Source organism: Cervus elaphus, chromosome 24 (assembly GCF_910594005.1).
Source record: "Cervus elaphus chromosome 24, mCerEla1.1, whole genome shotgun sequence".
Lineage (NCBI taxonomy): Eukaryota > Metazoa > Chordata > Mammalia > Artiodactyla > Cervidae > Cervus > Cervus elaphus.
Window position 1 is genome coordinate 66472108 of NC_057838.1, and position 25110 is coordinate 66497217.

At 55.0% G+C, this 25110-nt stretch overlaps 1 protein-coding gene and 1 non-coding gene across 6 annotated transcripts in view; one reads left to right on the forward strand and one right to left on the reverse strand.

Annotated features, from left to right (window-relative positions):
* VGLL4 (vestigial like family member 4) overlaps nucleotides 1-25110 on the reverse strand; it is a 152820-nt gene that overhangs the window by 6334 nt on the left and 121376 nt on the right. Inside the window, exon 1 of one of the 5 annotated variants that reach the window (XM_043885789.1) lies at nucleotides 11753-12123. The exons of the other annotated variants lie outside the window; for them this stretch is intronic. Coding sequence (XP_043741724.1) covers nucleotides 11753-12003 — 251 coding nt within the window. The 5' untranslated portion in view covers nucleotides 12004-12123. Of the gene's footprint in view, nucleotides 1-11752; nucleotides 12124-25110 lie in introns of those variants that run through there. 5 annotated transcript variants of the gene reach the window in all.
* TRNAC-ACA lies at nucleotides 20769-20841 on the forward strand. The gene has a single exon. It is a non-coding gene; the product is annotated as a tRNA-Cys (tRNA).

Below are 25110 nucleotides of genomic sequence, written 5' to 3' on the forward strand. Positions count from 1 at the left end.
AGCGTGCTCTGCCCGGGACCTGCCTGCAGGAGGACGAAGGCGGTTAGGATGCCGCAACAACCCAGCATCTCCCACACGCCGGGTCCTGTCCTGAGCCGGGGAAGCTGTGAACCTCCCAGGTGCAGGGATCGAGACCCCACGCCGTCCCGTCACCGACCGAGGCGTCTGGCTCATGGTGCGGTGCTCAGGCTGGTGCGGAGCCCTGACTCCGGCGGCAGGGCCTCGCCTGGGGAATTCCGCCTGCGGGCACGGGGGGCCATGCTGGGGGGCCCGCCGGGGGGCAGTCCGGCGGGGCTTGTCTGAGGTGGGGTCACCCGTGGCATCCCGGGAGGCTGAGACTGTGGCAGTGGGCCGGCCGGGGCAGGCGCCCAGGATGGCCCCCCGAGGGCCGGTCCGCTGCACTCCTGATCCCCGTCCGTCCATCGTCCAGGCATCCGTCCGCCCTTCCCCGGCTCAGTCACACCGCCCGTGTGGGGACCGTCCACACACCTGGGCTGCCGACACCCCGCAACTGCTGAGCCTGGCTCTGGCCCTGGACCCCGCGAAGGTGACCCTTGCGAGAGAGACGGCCTCCCCTCACCCCGCCAGCGAGCCTGCCTTCCTCTGTGTCCCTGGAGCCCCCCAGGGCGTCTGAGCACCCACCCGGCCCAGCCGCCTCGTGCGTGGCGCCCTGCCCGCACCCACTGAGGACCTGTGCGGGCGAGGGCGAGGCCCCGTGGCCTGAGGAGCCGTCCCTCGGTGCAGCCTGTGCCCGTCGGGACGGCATTGGGGCCGGGGTGGCGGGGGGGGGGGGGACGCAGGAGACCAGCCTGGCTCTGCCTCCACGTCCCCGGAGCCGGTGTCCTCAGCCGCCATGTGGGCGCAGGGCCCCCTGGGAGGGTCTCGAACGGGGATGAAGGCTACACACGTGTGGAATCGTGCGGGCACACGGCAGGATGCGGGCGGAACAGACCCCCTGGGAGCGCAGCTCACCAGCTGCAGCGTGACTGACCGCACACCACATGGCATTCACGTTGGGGGTGTCCCCACCCGCTCCCCCCTTCCCCTGCTGGACTCCACAGAGTGACTTAGACGCGATTAGAGGACACACTTCCAGCCCATGAAGACAATCACAGACAAGTAAGACAGTCCGGACGAGATGCTACGTACACGCCACACTGATCCCGGCAACTTCCAAATAACGAGACCAGAAAAAGAAAAGGGGAAAAAAGCCCTGAATTCTGAAACCAGCCTGTCCGTAGCATCTTCCTGTGATGATTCAGAGGACATTACCAGCCTTTATGCAGAAGGCTCCACAGTCACAGCCGCTAACGCCAGCATTCTGACAGAACATCACAGAGCAGGGACTTCAGCCCTCCAACCCGGGATGAGTGCGCTTCTCCTGAACAGGGTGCTTTTCCCTCAAGGTACAGGCTATCAGGCTTCCCTGTGGCTCAGACAGTAAAGAGCCTGCCTGCCAATGCAGGAGACACGAGTTTGATCCCTGCATCGGGAAGATCCCTTTGGAGAAGGAAATGGCAACCCGCTCCAGTGTTCTTGCCTGGAGAATCCCACGGACAGAGGAGCCTGGTGGGCTACAGTCCAGGGGGTCGCAGACACTTTCCCTCTAATATCTGATGATCTATATAAATTGCCTCCCTGACACAATCTCCCTGAAAAATGAGGTTTCTAGATGGTGCATCACTAGCCATGAGAGGTCTCGGGCTGGACGGGTCCCTGGGACACACCCGTGCCCAGTTCAGGCCCCGTGCCAGGCCGCCAACGGTAACCAAGCCCCTATTTCACGATGGTTACAGGGGGAAGACCCAGCCCTACTCAGGGGCTCACTATCCGGGCACGGGAGGGGAGGTGTGGGCAGAAGGGGCTCACACAGACCCAGCCCCCCGAGGCCCCGGACACCGCACAGCACAGCCGGGCCGCCACTCTGGAGGCGCAGGGACTGAAGCCTCGTTCCGGGGAGGATGCCCAAGCAGCGGAGGGTCTCTCCAGCGCCACCCCGGGGGGCGGGGGGGAGTGAACAGGGGAGACGGGCCCTGCAGGCAGGACGCAGCGGGCATCGGGGACCAGAAGAGACACCGAAAACACCCAGAAACCATCTGAAGAAGTCGCTGGTTAATTTTAGTAAATTACACATTACTCACACTTCCAAGCTCCTCTTCCCGGTTCCCGGAGCTTGGACACAGACGTCGTTTTCCTTCCCCCAGTGACTCAGCCCCGGGCTCCGCCGCTTCCCGGGGCGTCATGTGCCCTCGGACCCAAACCACACGCTTCCTGCCTGCGACCCGCGGCGCCTCCGCCCTCGTTAGGGACACGTCTGCTCGGCGAGGGGCCCAGAGGCCTCCCGGGGGGTGGGTGCCGGGGACCGCCAAAGGACACGAGGCTCGGGGTCCGGATCCCCCCCGCCACCAGGGGCCCATCCTCAGCCCAGGGACGGTGCTGCCACAGAGAAGATGGCAAGGGGCTCGCGAGGAGGAAGGGGACCCTGTCCTCCGGGACAGAGCATCTGGGCCAGGTCCCACGAGCTGCCGCCTTGCCTTCCGCGTCCCCGGGGGAAACACACACTCAACCCCAGGCAGTGGGACCATGCGGGACGCCCTCCACGCACACCCTCGTGAACATGGGGTTCCCTGCCCTTCACCAAGGGGGCTCAGAGCTGCAGGAAGCCCCTGGGAAGGTCTGTCTTCCGATTTTCAGCTGGATTCCTGAAGGCAGTTAGCTAAACCAACAGGCTCCGACTTCTTAGGCTGGGAAGGGAAGCGCCCCCCATGTCCCCCACCCCATCCTGGGCTCCTGTAATTCAGGAACACCCCTGAGCTGGCGGGGTGGCCACAGGGTGCAGAAGTCTCCCCTTGCTGGCTGACGTGCTGGGTTTAGGACAGGGATCAGGCCGGCAACAGGTGCCAGCGTCTCAGAGAAGAGGCCCGAGGTGGAGCCGATGAACGCCCAGCCTGAGAGGCTAAGAGATAGAGGCAGAGTGGCAACCGGGCACTCAGCGGGCCCCGGGCAGCCCCCGCCTCACCCCATCTCCATCCTCAGCTCTGGAAGGCCCCCCGACCCCCACACCACGGGGCTGGAGGACACAGCGGGGACCTGTGCATGCGGGAGGGGTCACGGCACTGGGGACACGGCAGCCTCCCCAGCTGGACCGGAGATCCTCACCCTCCATGCCCTGCCCGCTCCCCGGGGCTGAGCAGAGCGCAGAGGTTTTAAACGACCATTCACTGACTAGATGAACTGGTAAAGGACACGTATCGTATGATGCATCTTGTGAGAACTGGACCATAAAGAAAGCTGAGCGCCGAAGAACTGATGCTTTTGAACTGTGGTGTTGCAGAAGACTCTTGAGAGTCCCTTGGACTGCAAGGAGATCCAACCAGTCCATCCTAAAGGAGATCAGTCCTGGGCATTCATTGGAAGGACTGATGTTGAAGCTGAAACTCCAATATTTTGGCCACCTGATGCGAAGAGCTGACTCATTGGAAAAGACCCTGATGCTGGGAAAGATTGAGGACAGGAGGAGAAGGGGACGACAGAGGATGAGATGGTTGGATGGCATCACCGACTCAATGGACACGAGTTTGAATAAACTCCGGGAGTTGGTGATGGACAGGGAGGCCTGACGTGCTGCAGTCCGTGGGGTTGCAGAGATTCGGACACGACTGAGCGACTGAACTGGATCATGTGTGATCCAGTTAACAAGGTCTGTGATGAATGAAAGGGAATTAAGGAAATTTCAGAGGAAATGGCCAGCAGGAAAAGACTTTTTTTCTGAAAAAGCAGAGTTGAAGGAGCATTTACACACCAGGCAGAAAGAGCTGCGAAGCGGTCTCCCCTGTTACCTCCCCCATCTTTAGTCTTCCTCCCCCAGCCCACCGTCTGCTTCTAAACATCCCCCACCCACCCACCCAGACCTCACACATCACCCTCCTTCCTCGTGAGGGGGGCGTGACCAGGACATCCTAGTGGGGTGTTGTCACCCCTCACCAGTTTCAGACAGAAAGCAGGGAGGTGTGGGAGGAGACGCCCCAGCAGGGCACAGGGCTCGGAGGAGAGGCGTCGGCACCGCGGGGCTGGGGGGTGAGGCAGAGACGCCGTCCCGGGTGCTCGGCGGTGAGCCGGGTGTCACGGGCCGGACACAGCTGAGAAGTAACTGGCGTTCAGAGCCCCGCTCCCACAGGACACAGAGGGACCCGCCGCTACCTCTGACCGAGGGGGAAGACAGTGTCGTCCGTGACACCTGCCACCAGGAACACCCAAAGGGTCGCGGGGCCAGGCCGCCAAGTGCCCACACGCTGCAGCCCCGAGAACAGGGCCGGCACTCAGAGACCTGCTTCACTCGGGGAGTTGGGTCTCCCTGACCGGCTGCCCTGAGGCTGAGACCCGCGAGGCGGGACCACTGCCCGGAGCGTCTCTCCTAACAGGCTGTGCTCAGCCATGTCCGACTCTCTGAGACCCCATGGCCTGCGGCCCGCCTGGCTCCTCCATCATGGGATTTCCCAGGCAAGCATTACCGGAGTGGGTTGCCATTTCCTTCTCCAGTGGATGTTCCCGACCCAGGGATTGAACCTGCGTCTCCTGAGATGGCAGGCAGATTTTTTTTTTTACCCCCTGGGAAGCCCTCCTGACAGCTTGACTCAATGTAAATAAGGGGCCAGCTTTCCTTGACTGAACAGCCTGAGCGTGTGTTCCATCATGAGCTGAGACAGAGGGAAAAACCAAAGTTTTAGAAAAGGGGTCCACACCGAGAGCCAGACTGCTAAAGCGCCTCGCCCTGCCCCCGGGCCTGGCAGCGCGCACTGGCGGTGGGAGGGCGGCCCGCGGACCCTGTGCGCCCAGCCCGCCTGCAGCCGGCGGCGTCATGTGGGCCCCATGTGTGGGCTCACTCATTTCAAACAAACGCAGACGTTGCTGAGACTAATAAAACACAAATTAACTTCGCTTTCCTGCTGCTACTAAATGTGTAAGTGATGTTTGTCATTAGGCATTCTCTCAATGAATAATCCTTAAAAAAAAAAAAAAAAAAAGACACCCATTCTCGTATTCTTGGCGCGGGACCGAGTCCGCGCGCCCGAGGACGATGGAGGCGTCATGTCTCTCCTCCCGCCCGACGGCTGCAGCGTCTGCAGCGCCCGCGGGGCTCGCCTCGCAGGCGGCAGGGCTATGCCCACGGGGCGGCCGGGCAGGGGGCAGAGACAGGGGTCCGCCCACGGAGATGGCCCGGAGCGGCTGCCTTTTCTTTCCTTGCTTTTCTGCCGGGCGGGGCCCTTGCTGCTGAGCGCGGGCTTTTCTCTAGTTGCGGCGAGCGGACGCCACTCTCCAGGAGAGGCGCGCGGGCTTCTCAGCGCGGTGGCGTCTCGTTGCGGAGCACAGGCTCGAGGGGCTCGGGCTTCAGCAGTTGCTCCGCGGCATGTGCAGTCTCCCCCTGGAGCGGGGGTCGAACCCGTGTCCCCCCGCTGCGCTGGCAGGTGGATTCTTAACCCCGGACCACCAAGTCTGAGGCGGTTCTTAAAATGGACAGTGTCTGCAGCGGCTTTGCTGGGGTCAGTCTGACGCTGAGAGCCCCGGGGAAAGCCTTCCTCGGGCTAGAAACCTGGTACCCAGTGCCCAGGCCACAGGAAGACGGAAGCCACCGGCCGGCCTGGGACTTGGGGCGGGGAGACAGCCCTTCCGGACACGCGGGCCTCCTGCACGCTGCCTGCTCAGACGCTCCCGCAAGTCAGCATCTAGAACAGCGCCTGACACCCAGCACCTAATTCATAAGCAGACTGAACAAAAAGCAAACGGATTCTTAGGAAACGCCTGCGCCAGCTGGATTGAATAAGATAGGAACCCGTGAAGCTCCAGGGCGGCGTCTGGCCCAGCGGTCACTGAAGAAGTGAGCCCAGGCCCTGCCACCAGGAAGGAGGGTCTGAAAACACCTTCAATGCCATCTCCACTCCCTTCTTCCGGGTGAGAGCCGGGCCCCCTCTCTAATTCCATCCCAGCTCTTTGGAAGGCTCACTCAGCTCTGACTCCACACTCGGTGACAAGTCGCTGGAAGACACTGCACACCGTTTACGGTGAAAAGCCTGGCTGCTTCGTCCTGGTCAGAGGAGAGAGCTGTGTGGTGGGGTGGCTGTGAACAACCCAGGAGAGAGGGGTGTGGACCAAAGCACCCCTGCGTCACCCCCTGTGGCGACTTCTCAGACGCTCCCAGGGCCAGGGCTTACTCAGTTCACTCAACGGCTGGGAAGCGCCGATGAAAGGCAGCCCCTACGATGAACGAAATCTACATTCCAGTAAAATTCTATGATTGACAGTCTGCTCCTTGGAAAAACCCAAGGAAGTCTGGTTCTTCTTCCAGCCACCGGAAGACCGCTTCTGCGCCCACCCTGTCATGCCCCAGATCCTCTTCAGCCAACAAGAACCCCTCCAAACGGTCCGAACACCGTCAGCACCATGCCAGCCTGCACCATGCCAGGCCCACCTGCGTGTGCTCTCCACCTCAGCACCCATCTTTAAGAGTGGGACCCAGGTCTAGACTCCCCATGGGCTGTAGGCCGCCAGGCTCCTCCGCCCAGGGGGGTTTAATCCAGGCAAGAATACTGCAGTGGGTTGCCATGCCCTCCCCAGGAGATCCTCCCAACCCACGGGTCAAACCTGCGTCTGCTGCCCTGGCAGGCGGATTCTCTACTCCCTGGGGCACCAGGGAAGCCCTTCAACTTTAAGTGTGGTGCCCAGAACTAGACAGAACACTCCAGAGAAAACCGGAAGAACAGGTGACTCCCTTCAATGTGCTCAGCATACTTTGAACCAAAAATCAAAAGAAAGTAAGAACCGAGGCCAACAGAACTGAGTACTGAAATCAGGATAACTCCAAGACCTGTAGTCAACTGGAACTCCGCCTACAACAGGACCCAAGAGGCAACGGTTCTCCTCCAACAGCCTGGTCCCACAGTAATGCCTAGTCTCCTAAAATCCTTCCGCTCTTTTCTTCCTCTTTAACTCAGCTACATTCTGACGTACTGGCTAAAGAGAGAAATTATAAACGCGTTACTGCATCACGTGCACACGCCCGTCAAGGACAGACCCGCACGTGTCCTCCTGTGCCGTCTGGCTTGCGGCACTTCCCTCCCGCCCTCCACGACCCACACAGCCGCGCTCCTGCCCCTGAACGCGAGCGCGTTCCCAGCATCCCGCTCCCACGATGGCAGTGCGCGCGCGCATGTGCTCAGTCGTGTCCGACTCCTTGTGACCCCATGGGCTGTAGCCCGCCGGGCTCCTCTGTCCACGTGGATTCTCCAGGCAAGAATACTGGAGTGGGTTGTCACTGCCTTCTCCAGGGGATCTTCCGACCCAGGGGTTGAACCCGAGTCTCTTGCATCTCCTGCACTGGCAGGCAGGTTCTTTACCAGCTGAGCCACCGGGGGAGTCCTGATGCTGGCAGTAACCGGTTCCAAACGATCCCGTGGACGTCCTTCTCTTTTACTACAGTATAGGTGACTTATGATGTTGTGTTACTTTCAGGTACATAGCAGCCTGGCTCAGCTGTACATAGACTCATTCTTTTTTAGATCCTTTTCTCATAGCGGTTGTCACAGAACATTGAGTAGAGTTCCCTGCGCTACACAGCAGGTCCTTGTTGGCTTACCTGTCTTATACAGAGCAGTGGGTGTGTGTCCATCCCAAGCTCCTGATTTATCCCTGCCCTGTCTCCCTGTTAGTAAGCCTACCTTTGTTTCCGATATCTGTAAGTCTGTTTCTGTTTTGTAAATCCGTTCATTTGTATCAGTTTTAAGAAAACCAGATTCCACATGTGAGGGGTTCCCTGTTTCTGTCTCTCTGTGACTTCACTCAGGATGATCATCTCTAGGTTCATCCACGTCGCTGCTCACGGCATTATTTAGTTATTTTATGGCTGAGTAGTATTCCATCACATACAAGTACCGCATCTCCTTTATCCATTCATCTATCGATGGACATTCGGTTGCTCCAGTATTTTGCTCTCTGTAAACAGAGGTGCAATGAACTCTGCACCGCTAAGTTTCGCTAAGAAACCTCAGGTTTCTTGAGGACCTTGTCCAGCAGCGGTACTGCTGGAGCATATGATAGCTCTCTTTCTGGTTTTGTAACCATCCTCCATCCTGCTCTCCAAGTGGCTCTACCAACTTGCATTTCCCCCAGTAGTGTAGGAGGGACCCCTTTTCTCCATGCTGTCTCCAGGGCGTTTTCTTTGGAGATTTCTGATGATGGCCCTTCTGACAGGTGTCAGGGGGGTATCCTGTTGGAGTTTTGATTTGTATTTCTCTGATAAGTACTGAAAGTGAAGCATCTTTTCACGTGCTTTTTGGCCATCTGTGTGTCTTCTTTGGAGAAATGTCTATTCAGATCTGCCCATTTTTTTTATTTTTTATTTTTTGTTGGTGGCGGGGACATAGAGCTACATGAGCTTTTTGTCTATTTTGGAGCCATGGACTTCTTGACAGTAGAGGATAAGTTCTAATTCAACACATTCATTCAACACTAAAAAAAAATTTAAAAGCTAGTTTCTCTTTCAAAACCACCCACCAACCCTGACTAACATCAGAAACTCTGCAAGCAAAAATAAATTACTGAATTAAATTATTATAAAACTTTACTAAAAATGCTGGAGAATTTAAGCATTGAGCATATAAAGTGATTAAATGTTCATTTAATAAAAGATCCTGAGGCACCTACCAAATATTCTTTAAAACAGATGTTATAATTATTAATTATAGAAGTATCATTATTAAAGGGCCTTTGGGACCCTCCATCTGACAGTAAATTATGTAGTGTATTAATTCCAAGCATTTCCTGAATTAATTCCCTCTGAGCAGCCACGTGGTCTCAGCTGAACTCTTATCTTTCTGAAAACCAGAGGAAAAGGATAGCTATTTTTTTTCCTTTATTTCAATTACAGGATAAGAACATGATTTGAATTTCTTCAAGATTATTTCAAGGATTCCTGGACACTAAGAAAGGGTACTAATAAATGGACAACTGATAGGCAAATTACCAATCACCAATCTCCATTCTCTAAGCCAAGTCCCCAAGGGATTTGCAGAAAACCGATGTGGATGGCTTACTTCACCTCTCAACTTATTAAACTGTACTTCTTGACAAATATTCTCATTTTCAAACTCTTTAGAGAATTCAGGACTGACTTCCCCCATAGTGTCTGCTTAGTTTTACCCTAACATCAGCAGCATCTGGCTGTTAAAAATCAAACATTTAATCCCAAACCTGGCACCCAAAGAGGAACCCAGGAGAACCACGACTGTTCAACCCTGAAATGGCATCACGCCCCCGCCCCAACTCGTGAGTTAATGATGCTAAAAACGTCTTCAGAGAACCCAGGACAGCCATCGCCCCATACCCGAGTGACACACCCCTTTCCTTTTCACAAGGCCCTCCCACACCAAATGGGAATGGTGACTCCCAATCACCCTTTAAATTAAAGAAAAAAAAAACCATACCCCCCGCTCAGGTCCTCACATGAGGACCACTCCCTACCATGAGGCTCCAAACGTCCTAGCCTGAGAGTTGACCATCTGTCCTCCGAGTTCTTTACACTCTTCAACCCAGCTGAGCACGGAATACAAAGGCTGAACACATAATAAATTCATTCCTGTTTATCCACTCGAACCAAAGTTAATCATTAGTCTTTGGAAGGTTTTCTTTTAATCTTTTTTTTTTTTTTTAAACTGTGGCAAAATACACATAAGACTCACTATTTTAGTCATTTAAAAAGATACAGTTCGGTGGCATTCAGTATATGCGCACTGTTTTCTTTGGCACCTCATCTTAATTGTGGCACTTGGGGTCTGCAATCTTCACTGCAGCACACAGTCTTCTTTCAGTTGGGCCATGCGAGCCCTCAGCTGCTGCGCGTGGGATCTAACTCCCCGAGCAGGGATTGAACCCAGAGCCCCTACATGGGGAGCAGGGAGTCTTAGCCACTGGACCACCAGGCAGGTCCCCACTCGCACTGTTGTATGACCATCCCTGTCACCCACATCCAGAAATTCCCCATCTTCCTGAAGTGAGACTCTGTACCTCTTAAATATGAACGCAGTCCTCTCTCCTCAACCACCTGGCAACCACCCTTCTCTTCGCTTCAATAAACATGAGCCCCCACTGAAGAACATCACACACTATCTGTGTTCTGTGACCGGCACGTTTCACTTTGAATAAGGTCTTCAAGGTACATGCATGGGGCAGCAGGTGCCAGAACTGGGTTCTTTTTTAAGGCCGAGTAATATTCCACTGCACAGACCCACTCATTCCTTGACGGACACTGGGCTGCTCTGGTGGCCGTGAACACAGGTGTACACATACCGGTTTGAGGTTCCTGCCTTCACTCCTTTTGCATCTATACTCGCTCAAGGACTTGCTGGATCACGTGGCACTCGGGGTTTAACTCTGGGTCCTTAGACGTTTTGACTAATTGTTGGTAGTTGAGTGTCCCTCACTATGAGACAAAAATCATGGGTTTCCAGCACCATAGGTCTGGCCCACAACAACACAAACACACGTCTCTGTAAACACAGTCCAAGTAGTTCACAAGACAAATGCTGGCGAATAATGTAAGCATTTGACATAAGAACTAAATAAACAGAGACCATCCATCACCAGCTCACCGAAGCCCACCGCCCCAGGGACACACACACACGGGGACTGCAGTCGGGTGAGTGAGTGGAGACTCACAAAATAACCTATTTGTGGTTCTCATCTTTCACTATGGGCCTTTAAAAATGACTTCAAGTCATCCAAGGATGGCGAGTGTTAGTAGTAACGACCATTCGCGTAACATCAGTGAGCAGTTGACAGAGTGCCCTGCACACATGAATGTTAACAGATCTGCCTCGATCCACAGCCTCAACCCTCTGCCCCGCAAACGTGATCGTCAAATGACCAGACGGAAACCCAGCCCCGAGGGCCCTGCCGTGCCCGCGGCCAGCACAGGTGAGAGCCCCTGGAGGCGGGCTCCGTGCCTGCGACCTCCTCATCTCCATCTGAACCTCAGCTTCCTCCTGGGGCCAGGGGGAGGGGGCTGCTCGAGGAGTCAAGGGATGAGAGCCCCGCGGCCTGAGGCCTCTGGAGGGGCCTCCTCTCCAGTGGATCCCCGGGCCTTCTATCCACTCACAGAGGAGGGCCTCCTCTCCCTCCCCGCGGAGGGAAGTGGTCACATAGCTGAGGTCAGAGCCTCCAGACTTCAGTTGTGGCCAAGCGCTTTTATTTGCCTTGTAATTTTCTTTAAGAATACATGCTAAACCGAAAACATACCCCCCCCCCTCCTTTTGGAGGCGATCCTAGCAGCCGAACTTGAGTGGGAAGGACAAGCACCCCGTCCTCCCCAGAGCTGCGGGCTGCAGCCGGTCACGTGACCGCCGGCCTGAAACACGTCAGCCGTCACCTGAAGCCTGCCTGCTTCCACGGCAGGAGGGCAGCTCGTGCAACGACTCCCCATGTGCCTTCACCCTTCGGCTCGCGTGTGCGCGCGTGCTGTTGTTGGCGGGGCCGCGGCCCCTTTAAGAGCCCCGGCCGCTCGGTGGGGATGTGACTCTGGGACGAGGGGCCGCCTGGCGAGGCCAGAGGGATGCGCAGGAGGAGGGGGCAGAGACAGGGCCGCCTCGCCCGGCCTCGCTGCCTTCGGAGTTTAAATTAATTACAGCTGAAAATACAGGGTTGCCATCTGGTTTGCAAAAGCAAGGATAAGGGAATAAAATGAAAGGGCTTTTTTGGTACTAACCTCACTTTAATCATTGCCAAAGAGCATGAAGACAGCCCAGCGTCCTCCCACAAGAAAGCCGTGGGCCTCCCAAACTTGGCAGGCGGTCCCGCGCAGGACGGGCTGGGCGGGAGACCCGTCAGAATAAAAGTCCCCGCCGGGGGAGGCGGCGCGCTGTGTGTGTTGGGGGTGGGGGCAGGGGGCAGCTGCGGGGGCCGGGGCTCCGGGGCGCTTTCTGCACGGAGGGTGTTCTGCCAGAAGGTGACCCGCATCTTTACCACCCCGATCGCGAGAAAAGAGCTCAGTCGTCAGGATGACAGCAAGCCATTTCCTCCTTCTTTGTCTCCTCGGTCTTCCAGAACATCGGCCTTTTATAAAACTTCTCTAAAAAAGGAGGCTGAATGGAACCCAGGAGAGGCCTGCGGGCTGCTGGGGGGCTCGGGGTGGGGGTGGGGGGTGCTCAGAGCAGCAGCGTGGCCTGCAAGGGCCCCTCTGAGCAGGAAGGCCAGGATGGCCCCGTGTTCCCTGCGCTGGGCTCTGTGGGAACGTCTTCCTCCTGCAGAATCCGGTCTGGGGTGGGTGCAGAGGATGCACAGGCCTGCAGCACCCTCACCCACACCGCGCGTCACCGACCGCCCGCGCCTCCCACCCCCGACACACACACCCCCCACGCCCAGTCCCCTGGCCAGGCCAGGCCAGACCTTCACCCGCCCCCCACCTGAGTCCTTTCTGCCCCAGGTGAGTTTTACAGACAAAACCAAGGCATGCCTGGGTCCAGCTTGCAGAAAGTACAGCCCACGGCGGCACCGCAGTATTTATGGGAATAAATGGTGATCAGCCCGTTATGGCCTTTTATAAACCGGAGACCACAACTGTAACAGATGATGTGATGATGAAGACGGCATTTGTGTTCTGGGGAAAAACACATCTTCGACCTGAAAATGATGCAAAAGCGTGTTCCAAATCTGGCCCCGACAGAATCAGTCTATAGCAACAGTGTCCATAACATTACAGATCTCAGGAGTGTGAACTTTCGAGTAAATGGTACCTCTGTCAAACCACAGGAAACATCTGGTAAAATGGTTAAATAAAAACAGAATTTAAATGTCTGACTTCAGAGCGTGCTTATGGTACCAACGAGAGACCATTAGAACAAATGCAGAATGAAAAAAAAAAAATTTTTTTTAATAGAACAAATGCCGAAAGCCCGCTGCCCACTCGCAGTGCTCAACACTCAGGGTCCTTGAGTGGCGGGTGGACAGGCAGACAGTCCGGAACCCTGGCCAGGATCCCGTTTCCTCCGGGGGTGGCGGTACCACACTGCCACCCCTGAAATGTCCTCAGGCCCTGAGCAGACTCCTCCACACACTCCCACAGCCCCCCAGTCCCACCAGCAAAGCAGGCGCCCAGGAAGTGCTGGGCAAGGAAACAAATAAGGAAATGTACCATGATACGTGCCTCTTGGTCCCACCACTAACAGGTAGCAAGCACATGCAATTGTCCCCACCAGCAACACACAGCCCAGGCGCTTGCCGAAGCATTCCTGTCCCTTCTAAAACACTTTAGAAGGCTTTTCCATTAAAACAAACCAAAAAAAAGATTCAATGACTTGACCACTTCTCAATTTAAAAAAAAATCTGTATTTCAAAAACGTAAGTAAAGTTGAAAAGCAAATTTAACTTAGGAAAGCGGTTATTTTCCTAGCTCATTTGATGGAGGGTCCCTAATAGGAAGTTGTAACATTGTCAATAGAAAGATGAATATGCTACTTAAAAAATAAAAAAGAAATCACAAAAGAAATCCAAATGGCCAATAAAAATATGAAAAGATTAGTCAAGTTTTCTAGTAGCAGAAAGAAAGGAAGAAAAAAAAAGTAAAGTTAGAACAATGATTCTCCCATGAAACCTGGAAAAATTAACAGTTAACGGTCACCTCTGGGATGCTGTGGGTGACACATGCAGACAGCTGCCCGTGGGAATGTCAGTCAGCAAAGCTAGTAGAGATGAGCTGGCAGGATGCACGGAAGCAGAAATGGGCGCCATCCAACCCAGAAACTCCACTTCTGGAGACATGCGCCATGTGAGATGTGAGCAAGAATGGAAGCACAGAGACAGCCGCAGAAAGATCACAAATAATCGTGCGACCCTGTAAAACAACCCCAGTGTCTGCATTTGTTAACAAGTTTTTTTTTGGTCACAAGCAACATCAAACAAGGCTTGCTAGCTGAGGCACAGTGGCGAGTTTACTGGAAGGATACTCTGCTCGTTTCTTGGAAACGAAACAAGCGGCAAACCACCAGTGCTCAATAAGGAGAAAAGGAGGCAGCCCTGGGATCGGGGGCAACCGGAGGAGGAAGGCCCCCACCAGGGGAAGCGGCCCTCCTGGGGACACCCCGCCACCCCGCCCCCCAAGGCCCACCAGGTGCTCCAAGTTCAGTGAGAGAACCCAGTCACCAGTCCAGGTCCCACATTCTCATCAGCCTCGGTCACAGTACCACCACGGAGTTGACAGCGGAGCTCAGAAATTCGAGAAGTTAGGCCTCCAATGGGCTTCCCAGGTGGCACCAGCAGTAAAGGACCCGCCTGCCGACACAGGAGACGCTGCCTTGAGATCTAAGATCTTGGGTTCAATCCCTGGATTGGGAAGATCCCCTGGAGGAAGGCATGGCAACCCACTCCAGTATCCTTGCCTGGAGAATCCCATGGACAGAGGAGCCTGGCGGGGTATAGTCCATGGGGTCGCAGAGTCAGATACGACTGAAATGACTTAGCAGGAGCACCATGCCGCTGAAAAGTCAAAGACCAATCCCTCCCTCCAGCTCCCCTGCTCCCCCAAATCCTACGAGTTCCCACAGTCAATAGACGCCACCTGAGCTTTGCGTTATTGCTAAGAGACTGAGGGTCTCACGGGAAAGTGGTCTCTTAGAGTTCTGCAGGTTTAGGGAGGAGAGGGTGAGGGCAATGCCCCTCCTCTGCTGTGAATGACAGAAGGTGCTGGGTTGTTGGGTTTTTTTAATTCTTTTTTTTTTTTTTTTAAGTAAAAGTGTTGGAATTGTTGGCTAGAAATAGAAATGAGCCTTTGGGCAGCAACAGAAGGGTAGGAAAAGGAGCTGAGTTTTATCTTGGAGCTCGCAGGGGGATTTAAGTCTGTTTCTGACTGCTCAGCCACGTCCTGTTCCTGATAGACCCTGATGCCAGGAAGGAAGGAGGGCAGGAGGAGAAGGGGGCGACAGAGGACGAGATGGTTGGATGGCATCACCGACTCAATGGACATGAGTTTGAGCAAGCTCCGGGAGTTGGTGATGGGCAGGGAAGCCTGGTGTGCTGCAGTCCACGGGGTCGCAAAGAGTCAAACGCGACTGAACAAGTGTCCTGTTCCAACTGCTTCGCCTCCTCCTCCAACTTGACTTCCCTCCCCCATCATTTCTGAACTCACGCTCCCCCTCCAACCCCTCCTGTGTAACAGCCACGCGCATCCTGAAACATGGTTCATTTATCACACAGGACGTCACCGCTCCCAGTGTGGACAGACAGGCTCCCTGCCGTGGGTCCAGCTGGTTCCAAAGGTGACCTCCCAAGGAGGGGCATCCAGGGCCATCCCCGCCGTCTACTTCCCTCGCTCCCCAACCCCACAACCACCCACCCTGGAACACAGGGAAAGTATCCTCGATCAAAGATCACTGGAAGGCACAACAAAACTATCTCACTGCAGCCTGAATTTAAAAGAACACCTATGGGGGGCACTGCTGAAGGCGAACGCATGTAGGACGTTAGATGGCATCACTGTCTACGGCACACACCAGAGAGAAAGCAAACGGGGCAGCAGAAGATTCACACCTAGTGAAGCGAGTGGAAGACACGTGCGTTTTCACGGTACTGGTTGTTTTTGGTCTTTGTGGATCCCAACTCGTCCCAAAGTTGGCGGGAGGGGTGCCAGGAGGACGGCAGGTCACATGACCACCAGATTTGGTGGCGCACTTAGAATGATCAAAGTTACAGTACAGGCGGCCAGCGGCGTGAAGGGCAGCCTGGGAGATGGTGGCGAGGGCCACGCGACACACGCTAAGATGCCCCGGGCAGTGGCAGTGCTGGTTTCAGGACGGACGTTTCGAGGCGGGAGGACCACCCAGGCTGCCCACCGTGAGGCTGGGGAGGTCTCTTCCCACACCGTGTGGAGCTGGCTCAAAGGCATGTATTAGCGGGGATTCGGGTATCTTCCTGACATAACCATGGTCAAGGAGGCTTGTGAGGACTGACAGTCCAAGGAAGCCAGCTAAGGAGAAGGATTCTGGGTAAGGGAGTTTAGGACAGATCACCGGAGTCCCTGCAGGTCACCCTGAAGAGGCTGGGTTTTATCTCACTGTCAAAGAGGAGCTAGAGCCACCGCCCACCCATAGACACGGCCACGCCCTCCACGGAGGCGCTCAAGACACACAGGCTGGTCATGGAGCCACGTGGCCATCACCCCTTTCACCAGCGTCTCTACTGCCAAGGTCGCTCCTGTGTCACGGAGAAGAGGGAGCCTCCGCGTGAGTCCCCTGCTCTGGGGCTAACACACCCGAAGTTGTTGTTCAGTCGTGTCCAACTCTTTGCGATCCCATGGACTGTAACCCGCCTGGCTCCTCTGCCCATGGGATTCTCCAGGCAAGAATACTGGAGTGGGTCGCCACTTCCTTCTCTGGGCGATCTTCCCGACCCAGGGGTCGAATCTGTGTCTGCAGCATTGGCAGTGGGTTCTTTACCACTGATCCCGGGAAGCCCAATACCCAAAGTGTTCTCCCACAAATAAACACCACGGTTGTATTGTAAGATAGCTGAAAAACATTTTAGCTTTGAGAACCTTTTAGGTAGACCTGGAAAAACTCCAGGAGTAAACACTTGGGCAGAGGTCTGCTTGCTTCTCTAGTGTGGACAGAACTCCTCTCTCCACTGCGAAGAAGGGTCTAGCCATCCCTCTGACCTGCGAGAGGCGCCCACCTGAACTGGATCTCTCCCTTCCAAATATCTCACCTGATGCCCACTAGGGGATCCAGGCAAGGTGCATAGGCAGAAATAGAAACAGAGGAGCAGGGGGGGATTCATTCACACAGTAAACTCCGGAGGCTTATTACTCACAGTCAGCAACTGGGACAAGATCATTTGGTGCAAAACCTGCATCTTAAGCAGAGGCAGTGACCCAGATTATATAGTGTGCATGTGCCCAGATACGACGGACCTGCATGCTTCTGTTTGGGGGGCGGGGATGTGGGGGAGACGGTGGGGAGGAGGGGTAAGGAAGGCAGGGAAGCAGCGGGAATGGAAGTCTGTCCCGGGGCGGGGGAGGCGGGGGGGAAACACAGGCAGAAGTGCCACTTAGGGCTTATTACGTGTTTGAGTGATTCTCACCTTCCCCTCCAAAGGGCAGGATGTCACACTGTACTCAGAGTGACGTTTCCTATGAACCTTAGCGCCTGGAAGGCCTGGGGCCCGTGCTGGGTGTGGGTGGGACAGACCGGGTCAGGAGCAGCAAAGCGTCGCTCTGTACACAGAAGCGTCCGTGGCGATGCAGCAGGAACCCGCCTTTGCTGGAGGAGGCACGAGAAGGGACCGAGGACAGGGGTGGGTGCGCCCCGGCAGTGGGTCAGAAGCTCCTGCAGGCGGGGGTCTGCTCAGAGTTCCCTGGGGCTGCCTGGGGGCCCCGGGAGAGTTCCGAACAGAGAGGAAAGCTCCAGAAACCTTCCTGTGCACCGAGGTGCCAAGACCAGTAAGGAGGGCGCTGCCGTGGGAAAGGGGGTCTAAGCCACGGCCGCGGCCAGGAGCTTCCCGGAGGACATCCAGGGCAACCGGATCTCACCAGGGGCAGCGACGATCACACATGGGAAAGCAGACGGAAGAGATAGCGCTGACTCCAGGGCAAGTGGAATCACCCCGCCATAGAGACGGGGGCAGGCCTGCGTAAGTGCTGGCGGAGACAGGAACCTCTACGGTCGACGCTGGTGGGGCAGCTCCGCAGGTGGGGGGAGCGGAGGGGACACACAGCTCCGTGGGCGCGGAGGGTGAGCCCGGCCGGGCGCAAAGGCCTGGGAGCCCTCCGCCCCAGTGGGTATCACGCCGGGAGCTGGCCCATGTGTTCCATCCAGGGCTCCGTGCAGTGAAAAGGACGGGGCCAGGAACACGCAGTGACGACGAGCCTCTGAGAGTGCCGAGGTACAGGAGCGAGAAGCAGGAGGGGGAGCAGCGAGAGGAAGAGAGGGGGCAAGGAAGCCGGACGAGGAGTCGCAGGGTCCCCCCGGGCCTGGGGTCGTGAGGGCGCCAGGGAGGGGCAGATGGAAGCCCCATGACCGCTGACGCTTGGGATCACAGCCTGGTCTGGGCGCGGATGCGGAAGAGGAGACGCTCTGTTCCCTGGAAACAGCTCAGAGTGAAGAAGCCAGCGTTGAGAAGGAAGGTGGGGGGCACACCGTCAGGGAGAAGGAGGCTGGGCTCTCCCCATCTCTCTGGCCTCAGTGACTCTCCCTGAAAGACCCAGCATAGAAGCTGGCACCCGGCAACCCCAAATCAAGGGATCGCGTCGTCACCAATCTAAGCCGTATGGCGCCAGAGCCTTGCGCGTGTGCACGTTTGTAACATCACGTCGAGACCAGATGAGATGCCCATGTGGCCTGGCAAGCATGTTGCCTAGAATGTTGCCCACAGGGCTCATGACAAAGAACTTGAGGATCCCACGGCAAGTCATGCTGGAGATTCCCTGCACCCCTGACTCTCAGGGTCAGCCTCACGGCAACCACACGGGCAGACCCCGGGAGCCTGGGTCGGGTGCTTCCCGAACTCCGGCCAGGGAACACTCTCCATCCTTTAAGCATTGAGGCAAGATGGTCCTCGATGGGCAACGGTGCTCCAAGTCCCCGAGCGGTCCTGAGGATACGACTCCTGATGAGACAGAAAAGCCCAAACCCTCCCTGGACAGGCTCAACCACAGGGACAGGCTGGGGGAGCAAAGAGGGTGGAGCCTCCGACGGGCCCACTAGTAAGTGCCCGGACCCACTAGGAGCTGGTCTGCCACTTGCCCCATCCGGATTCTCTGTGCACCCAGTCGTTGTATTCTTGGGTCTTGTCGAGGGAAGGAAGGTGGGAGGTAGAGAAGTCAGAGGAGAGAGTGGAGGAGGAGCGAAGCCCGCTTCCTGCGGGCCTCCAGTGCAGCCACAGAGGCGCAGGTCCAAAATCTGGATCCGCTGGTTGGCGGGGTTCTGAGCTACATCCCTAACCCACCCCTTGACTGCAACACGGAGCTCTTTAATCATGCTTTGGAGACAATCAATCTGGGGAGAAATTTCAACAGAGAGAGAGAGGAGTGGGAAGACAGCTGCGGGTGGAGGGGAGGCAGAGAGAGTGTGCCCGAATCCAAAGCTGTAGCGAAGATGCTCTGGGACTGCGCACTGCCGTTTATGAAACAGGAATCGCCCCACATGCAGAACTCAGCGCTCGGACGCCGCCTCGCCGAGCTCCAGCCGCAGGGATGCAGGACACGACGGGTTTCTAGGCCAGATCCTAGGGGAGAGTCCAAGAACCACCCCGACTCTGACGCGAGGCCCACTTCTGAGCAGTCCTCCTCCTGGTCCTCAGGCAGACCCGCTGACGTGCCAGGCCCTGACCCCAGGACGACCTGGCTCTGCATCCCCACAGAGCGGCAAGGCTGATCCTGCGACCGTGTGGACTCAGCGCTGCCGTCGGTGTCCCCAGCTCAGAGGCACCTTCATGCAAGACGGGGAGAGTCAGGGCAGGAGGGGAAATCAGAACCTGTGTGGTTTCGTTTCCTCAACCTCTCAACCAATGCCCTTGACTTAATCCATCCACCTAAAAACACTCCCCCCACCCCCCATCTTTAAACAGTGTCTTTACACATGCTAATGAGGCTTCTCCAACAGGCCCCAAAGGTTCTTTAATGCCTCTCTAGGAAAGCAGTCCTCCTTTCTCAAGGTTCTCGGCCCAACGGTCACAAGTTCTGTGAAACGGAGGCGCCCAGAGGTCCCCGGAACAGATGAGAAGGGACCCATGACGACAGCGCTTGGTTCTGCTGCCCTGACTGTTGGCACGCTTGGCATTTCTTCACCCTGCGTGCCATCCGGCCAGAAGAGACCCAGTGCAGGACAGCGATCGGCCTGCCCAGCTCTCGGCAGAGACTCTTAAGGCAGAAACGCTGCCCGCTGGGAAAAGGCTGATGTCAGCTCTAAAGAGCACTGCTCCCAGCTCGGATAAGGAGGTCTTTGTTTTCGGCTGAACTGTGAAAATGAGAAAATGCCTCCAGCCTGACAAACAAGAAACCCACACAACACAGGTCAGGCCCGTGACCTTTCTTTAAAGGTACCACACTTCATTAGCAAAACACTCGCAGGCAGCACACAGCTGTGCCTTTAAGGTCCAGCGGAGCAGCGGGAAAACCACCTTTGCTTCCACCCTGGGCAGGCAGCAAACCCCACCCCACCCCCAGGGCAGGGCGAGTCAGCCCCACTGCTTGGGCTCCACCTCCCTGAACCAAAGCGTTCCTTTCAAAAAGAATACACACACTTGCTAGATGCTAAGGAGGATTTCAGAGTTAGTTATTTAGGATAACTGAAATGAAAGGCCATAAAATATCCTCTTAAATCCCAGAACACTTGTGGGAAGACACGCACGCCTGCGTGTTGAAAGCGCAGAAGAAGACAGAATCTGGGGGCTAAAACTTCCCAAGTTCAGATGAAGCCAAGAAGGATGTGGGAGACAGAGAGAACGCACATAGTTTGAGGGATTCTATTTCAAGAATTCTTGATTTATGGAATCTGGAGAGGGGAAAGAAAAAGTGTCTTCATGTATTTAAAGCAAATTATAAAATGCCCCGGCCTGAATGCTTCAGACTAAGGCTGGAAAGATCCCCTGGAGAAGGGAAAGGCTACCCACTCCAGCATTCTGGCCTGGAGAATTCCATGGACTGTGTAGTCCATGGGGTCACAAAGAGTCGGACACGACTGAGCGACTTTCATTTACTATTGGTCTGACTTAATGTTGGTGATGGTTCAGCAGATTCCCTGGTGGCTCAGATGGTAAAGCATCTGCCTACAAAGCAGGAGACCCAGGTTCGATCCCCGGGTCAGGAAGATCCCCTGGAGAAGGAAATGGCAACCCACTCCAAGTACTCTTGCCTAGAAAATTCCATGGATGGAGAAGCCTGGTAGGCTGCAGTCCATGGGGTCCCAAAGAGTTGGACACGACTAAGCGACTTCACTTCAGCAGGTAAGGGCTCCCCAGGTAGCTCAGCTGGTAAAGAATCCGCCTGCAATGCAGGAGACCCCGGTTCAATCCCTGGGTCGGGAAGATCTGCTGGAGAAGGGATAGGCTACCCACTCCAGTATTCTTGGGCTTTCCTTGTGGCTCAGCTGGTAAAGAATCTACCTGCAATGCAGGAGACCTGGGTTTGATCCCTGGGTTGGGAAGATCCCCTGGAGAAGGGAAAGGCTGCCCACTCCAGTATTCTGGCCTGGAGAATTCCATGGACTATATAGTGGCAAAGAGTCGGACACAACTGAGCAACTTTCACTTTCACTAAGTAAAGAATCTACCTGCAATGCAGAAGACACAGGAGATGTAGGTTTCATACCTGGGTCAGGAAGATACCCTGGAGGAGAAAAAGGCAACCCACTCCAGTATCCTTGCCAGGAGAATCCCATGGACACAGGAGCCTGGTGGGGCACAGCCCACGGGTTCGCAGAGAATCGGACACGAGTGAGCGACTCGGCACACAGAGAGACCTTAAACAAGAACACGGTTCCAAAAGCACTTTCCCAAGCATGAAGGCAGAAACCCTTCTCGGCTCACGTGGGCCTCTCCCCTGCAGGGACCCCGTTCCGTTCCGCGTCTTCAGGGGCCAGTGAGCAGCAGCACCCCTTAAGGGAAGCCTCGCATGCAGGGCGGATAGACCCGCCTCGCTCTCTGTTACCAAGGAGCCCTTCCTCGCCGAGGCCCCTGCCCCCCGCCTCTGCTGCCCCTTGGACTGAGAATGTGCACACAGCAGACCATCCAAAACCACAAGGAGTTAAGGTCCTGTATCAAACGATTCACAGCTGCCGGACACGCGCGCCTTTCAGTATGGCGCTAAGATGGTTCCTAAGAGTGCCGGCTGCAGGAACAGCCAGCCTGGTTTTTGATTCCTGGCTGTGTTACCAACCAACTAGCTTGGTGACCTCGAACAAGTTACAACCTCTCAGTTTTACCACCTGCAAAGGAGGGACAATCACACCATCTCAGGGCTGAGATGACGCACGGAGGGATCACACCCACGGAGCGTTCAGCACAGTGCTTAGTACACAATCAGGCTTGACAGACAGTCATGGTCATGACTGAGCCCTGATACAAAGGCTCTCGTGATTCTCCGGATGCTGGGAATCCTAATCTACCACCACTCTCAGGAATGAAAAGTCTGACCCTCTCCAAGGCTTATGTAGACATGGACACAGCAATAACACGCTCTGCCTATAAATACACATTACTGTTTACGTAATAAATATATAGGACTGCTTACCTTTCAAAGCCCTAGTTGCTAGTATGTCAAGGTACAAAAATAGCCCCAAGTTTTCAATTTCCTCTAGGTCTAGTTGGTTTTTTTGTTTTTTTTTTTTCCTAATTGCACTACAGTTGATTTTGGGCTTCCCTCATAGCTCAGTTGATAAAGAATTGGCCTGCAATGCAGGAGATCCCGGTTCGATCCCCGGGTCAGGAAGATCCCCTGGAGAAGGAAATGGCAACCCACTCCAGTATTCTTGTCTGGACAGAGGAGCCTAGCAGGCTAAAGTCCATGGCGGTCGCAAAGAGTCGGACACGACTGAGCAACTCACACACACATACATACTCTTCTCCACAGTGGCTGCAGCAGTTTCCATTCCCTCCGGGTCTAGTTTTAAACTGAAATGAGGAATTCCTTCCTCTACTTTCACAAAGTTTGTGGAATGAACAGTCCCTTGGTAAAGTGTGTCCATACACATCCCCACTAAAGGTGCTAGAGAGATATAAGAAATGGGAGACTCAAAGGAAGCGTGGTGATGCTGCCGAGGAATATGGAGATACTGAACAGATCAGATGCTCCTGAACACCGAGGTGCCATCTATACCATCAACCCTGCTGCAGGGGGACACGCTCATTTTAGTCAGTAAGCAGCGAGGCTTCTTTGTTTTAGCAGAGCTGCTGTTATTACATGCCCAGAACCTGATTTCAAAGGGCTTCCTCCAACTTGCCTGTCACTCTGTAGGAATTACTGGCTTTGAGTCTGGTTTTTCCCTCTTTTTCTGTTCATTCCTACGGGGTCAGGGGGAAAGTGACTAAGGCCAAGGGAGGAAAAAAAAAAGAATAAGCAAGGGAGAAGGAAGAGGAGAGAAGGGAGGAGAACAGACAGCAGAGAACCCGATCCTGGAGAACGCGCTCACGGACACGCGGGCTCAGCTCCCTCAGGCTCCAGGGACACCTCGAAGGCACGGCCGCAGCGGAGAGACAGCCTCGGGGGCCACGGGTCACCCCGGACAGGAGCTCAGAGCAGCAGCAGCAGCCGGGGGCCCTGCCTCCCTCAGCGTGAACTGCTCCCACGGGCCGGGCGGGCGCAGCCGTCACGGCACCGGCCTTCTGCCCTGTCCCGAGGCCAGCGGGGACTACTCTGCACGCGCACACACCACGGACCAGAGAGTGCTCCTCCTCCCACGGGGGTGTGAGCTCCGGGAGCACGCTCCCTGCACGGGGGTCTCATGTTCACTTCAACACAGAGATGATGTGGCAGCTGTCACGCGCCACACACGGGAAGGCTCAGGTGTCGCCCTGACGATGTGATGTCCGTCTTTCAGCGACAGGTCACCCCAGCTCAGGTGAGATGCAGGCGTGACATGATCACGCGACGGCTGGCTTCAGTGTCATGCACAGTAGGGTCAATCCCAGCTCGATCACTGTCACTTTGGACACATTATCCTCTCTATTTCTGCTTCACACACACACCCCATCTTAAAGGGACACACTGACTGTGAGCGTTGAATGAGATAACACACACAGTGTCTGGCATAGGGAGGGTCAGCACAGAGGAAGCACTCAGAATCTACGTTCCCTCCCTCTCACAGGTAACCCAGTGAACGGTCCCTATGCCCGTCACTCACACACACACGGGAGAACCGAGGAGACAGTACTCTCCAGCACACAGTTCTCAGCAGGCTCTGCCAGCCAAGCAGCCTACACTAAGTCTCAAAACCAGGACAAATGCAGCACGCATCCACTGTCAGCCCTCAAGAGTTTTAAACTGTATTACAATACACAAGATGTCACAAACGGACAGCATTATCCACTGCAACAGTATTAGTATAAAAAATTGTCTAAACATCTGAACAAAGGGGATTGGCTGGACCAACCTTGGCACATGCACGCATTAGACTGCTATGCAGCTGTAAACAAGGATGAGGAACCGGCGTGAAGAGATATCCATGATACATCCTTGACTGAAAATATCTGCACTCAAGTGAATATATAAAATATGACACTTTGTGTGTTAGGAATAAAGGGACTGAGAAAATATTCATATACCTGCTTATTTTAACAAACACGCACACGCACACACACACAAGAAGGGTAATCACCTTCAGGGGGAGGGAACAAAAGTGGTGAAAGACACAGGGAAGGGAGTAATACTTCTCCAGTACTTTTCAGTATGGTTTTGACTTTTTCTTCTTTCAGTCTTGTTGAGATATAATTGACGAGACATCACTGTGAAAGTTCAAGGTAAACAGCAGAATGACTTACATATACGGTGATATGACTACCCAGTCTTGGCTTCTAGAAGCACGTTAATATTTCACATATTCAAAAAGCAAAATCAAAAAGGATGGAAAAAATCTCTGAGTGCCAACAAATGAAGAGATTGTAATGAACACAACACTGAAAGGGGTGGGAAAGTAACTTTTGAAGTTGGTATTACTGCTTCAAAGAGGCTGCTATTACACCCTCAGCACCGTCAGTTCAGTCACTCAGTCGTGTCTGACTCTTTGCAACCTCAAGGACTGCAGCACGCCAGGCCTCCCTGTCCATCACCAACACCCAGAGTTTGCTCAAACTCATGTTCATCGAGTCGGTGATGCCATCTAACCATCTCATCCTCCGTTGTCCCCTTCTCCTCCTGCCTTCAATCTTTCCAAGCATCAGGGTCTTTTCTAATGAGTCAGTTCTTCACATCAGGAGGTCAAAGTATTGGAGTTGCAGCTTCAGCATCAGTCCTTCCAATAAATACTCAGGACTGATCTCCTTTAGGATGGACTGGTTGGATCTCCTGGCAGTCCAAGGGACTCTCAAGAGTCTTCTCCAACACCACAGTTCAAAAGCATCAATTCTTCGGCGCTCAGTTTTCTA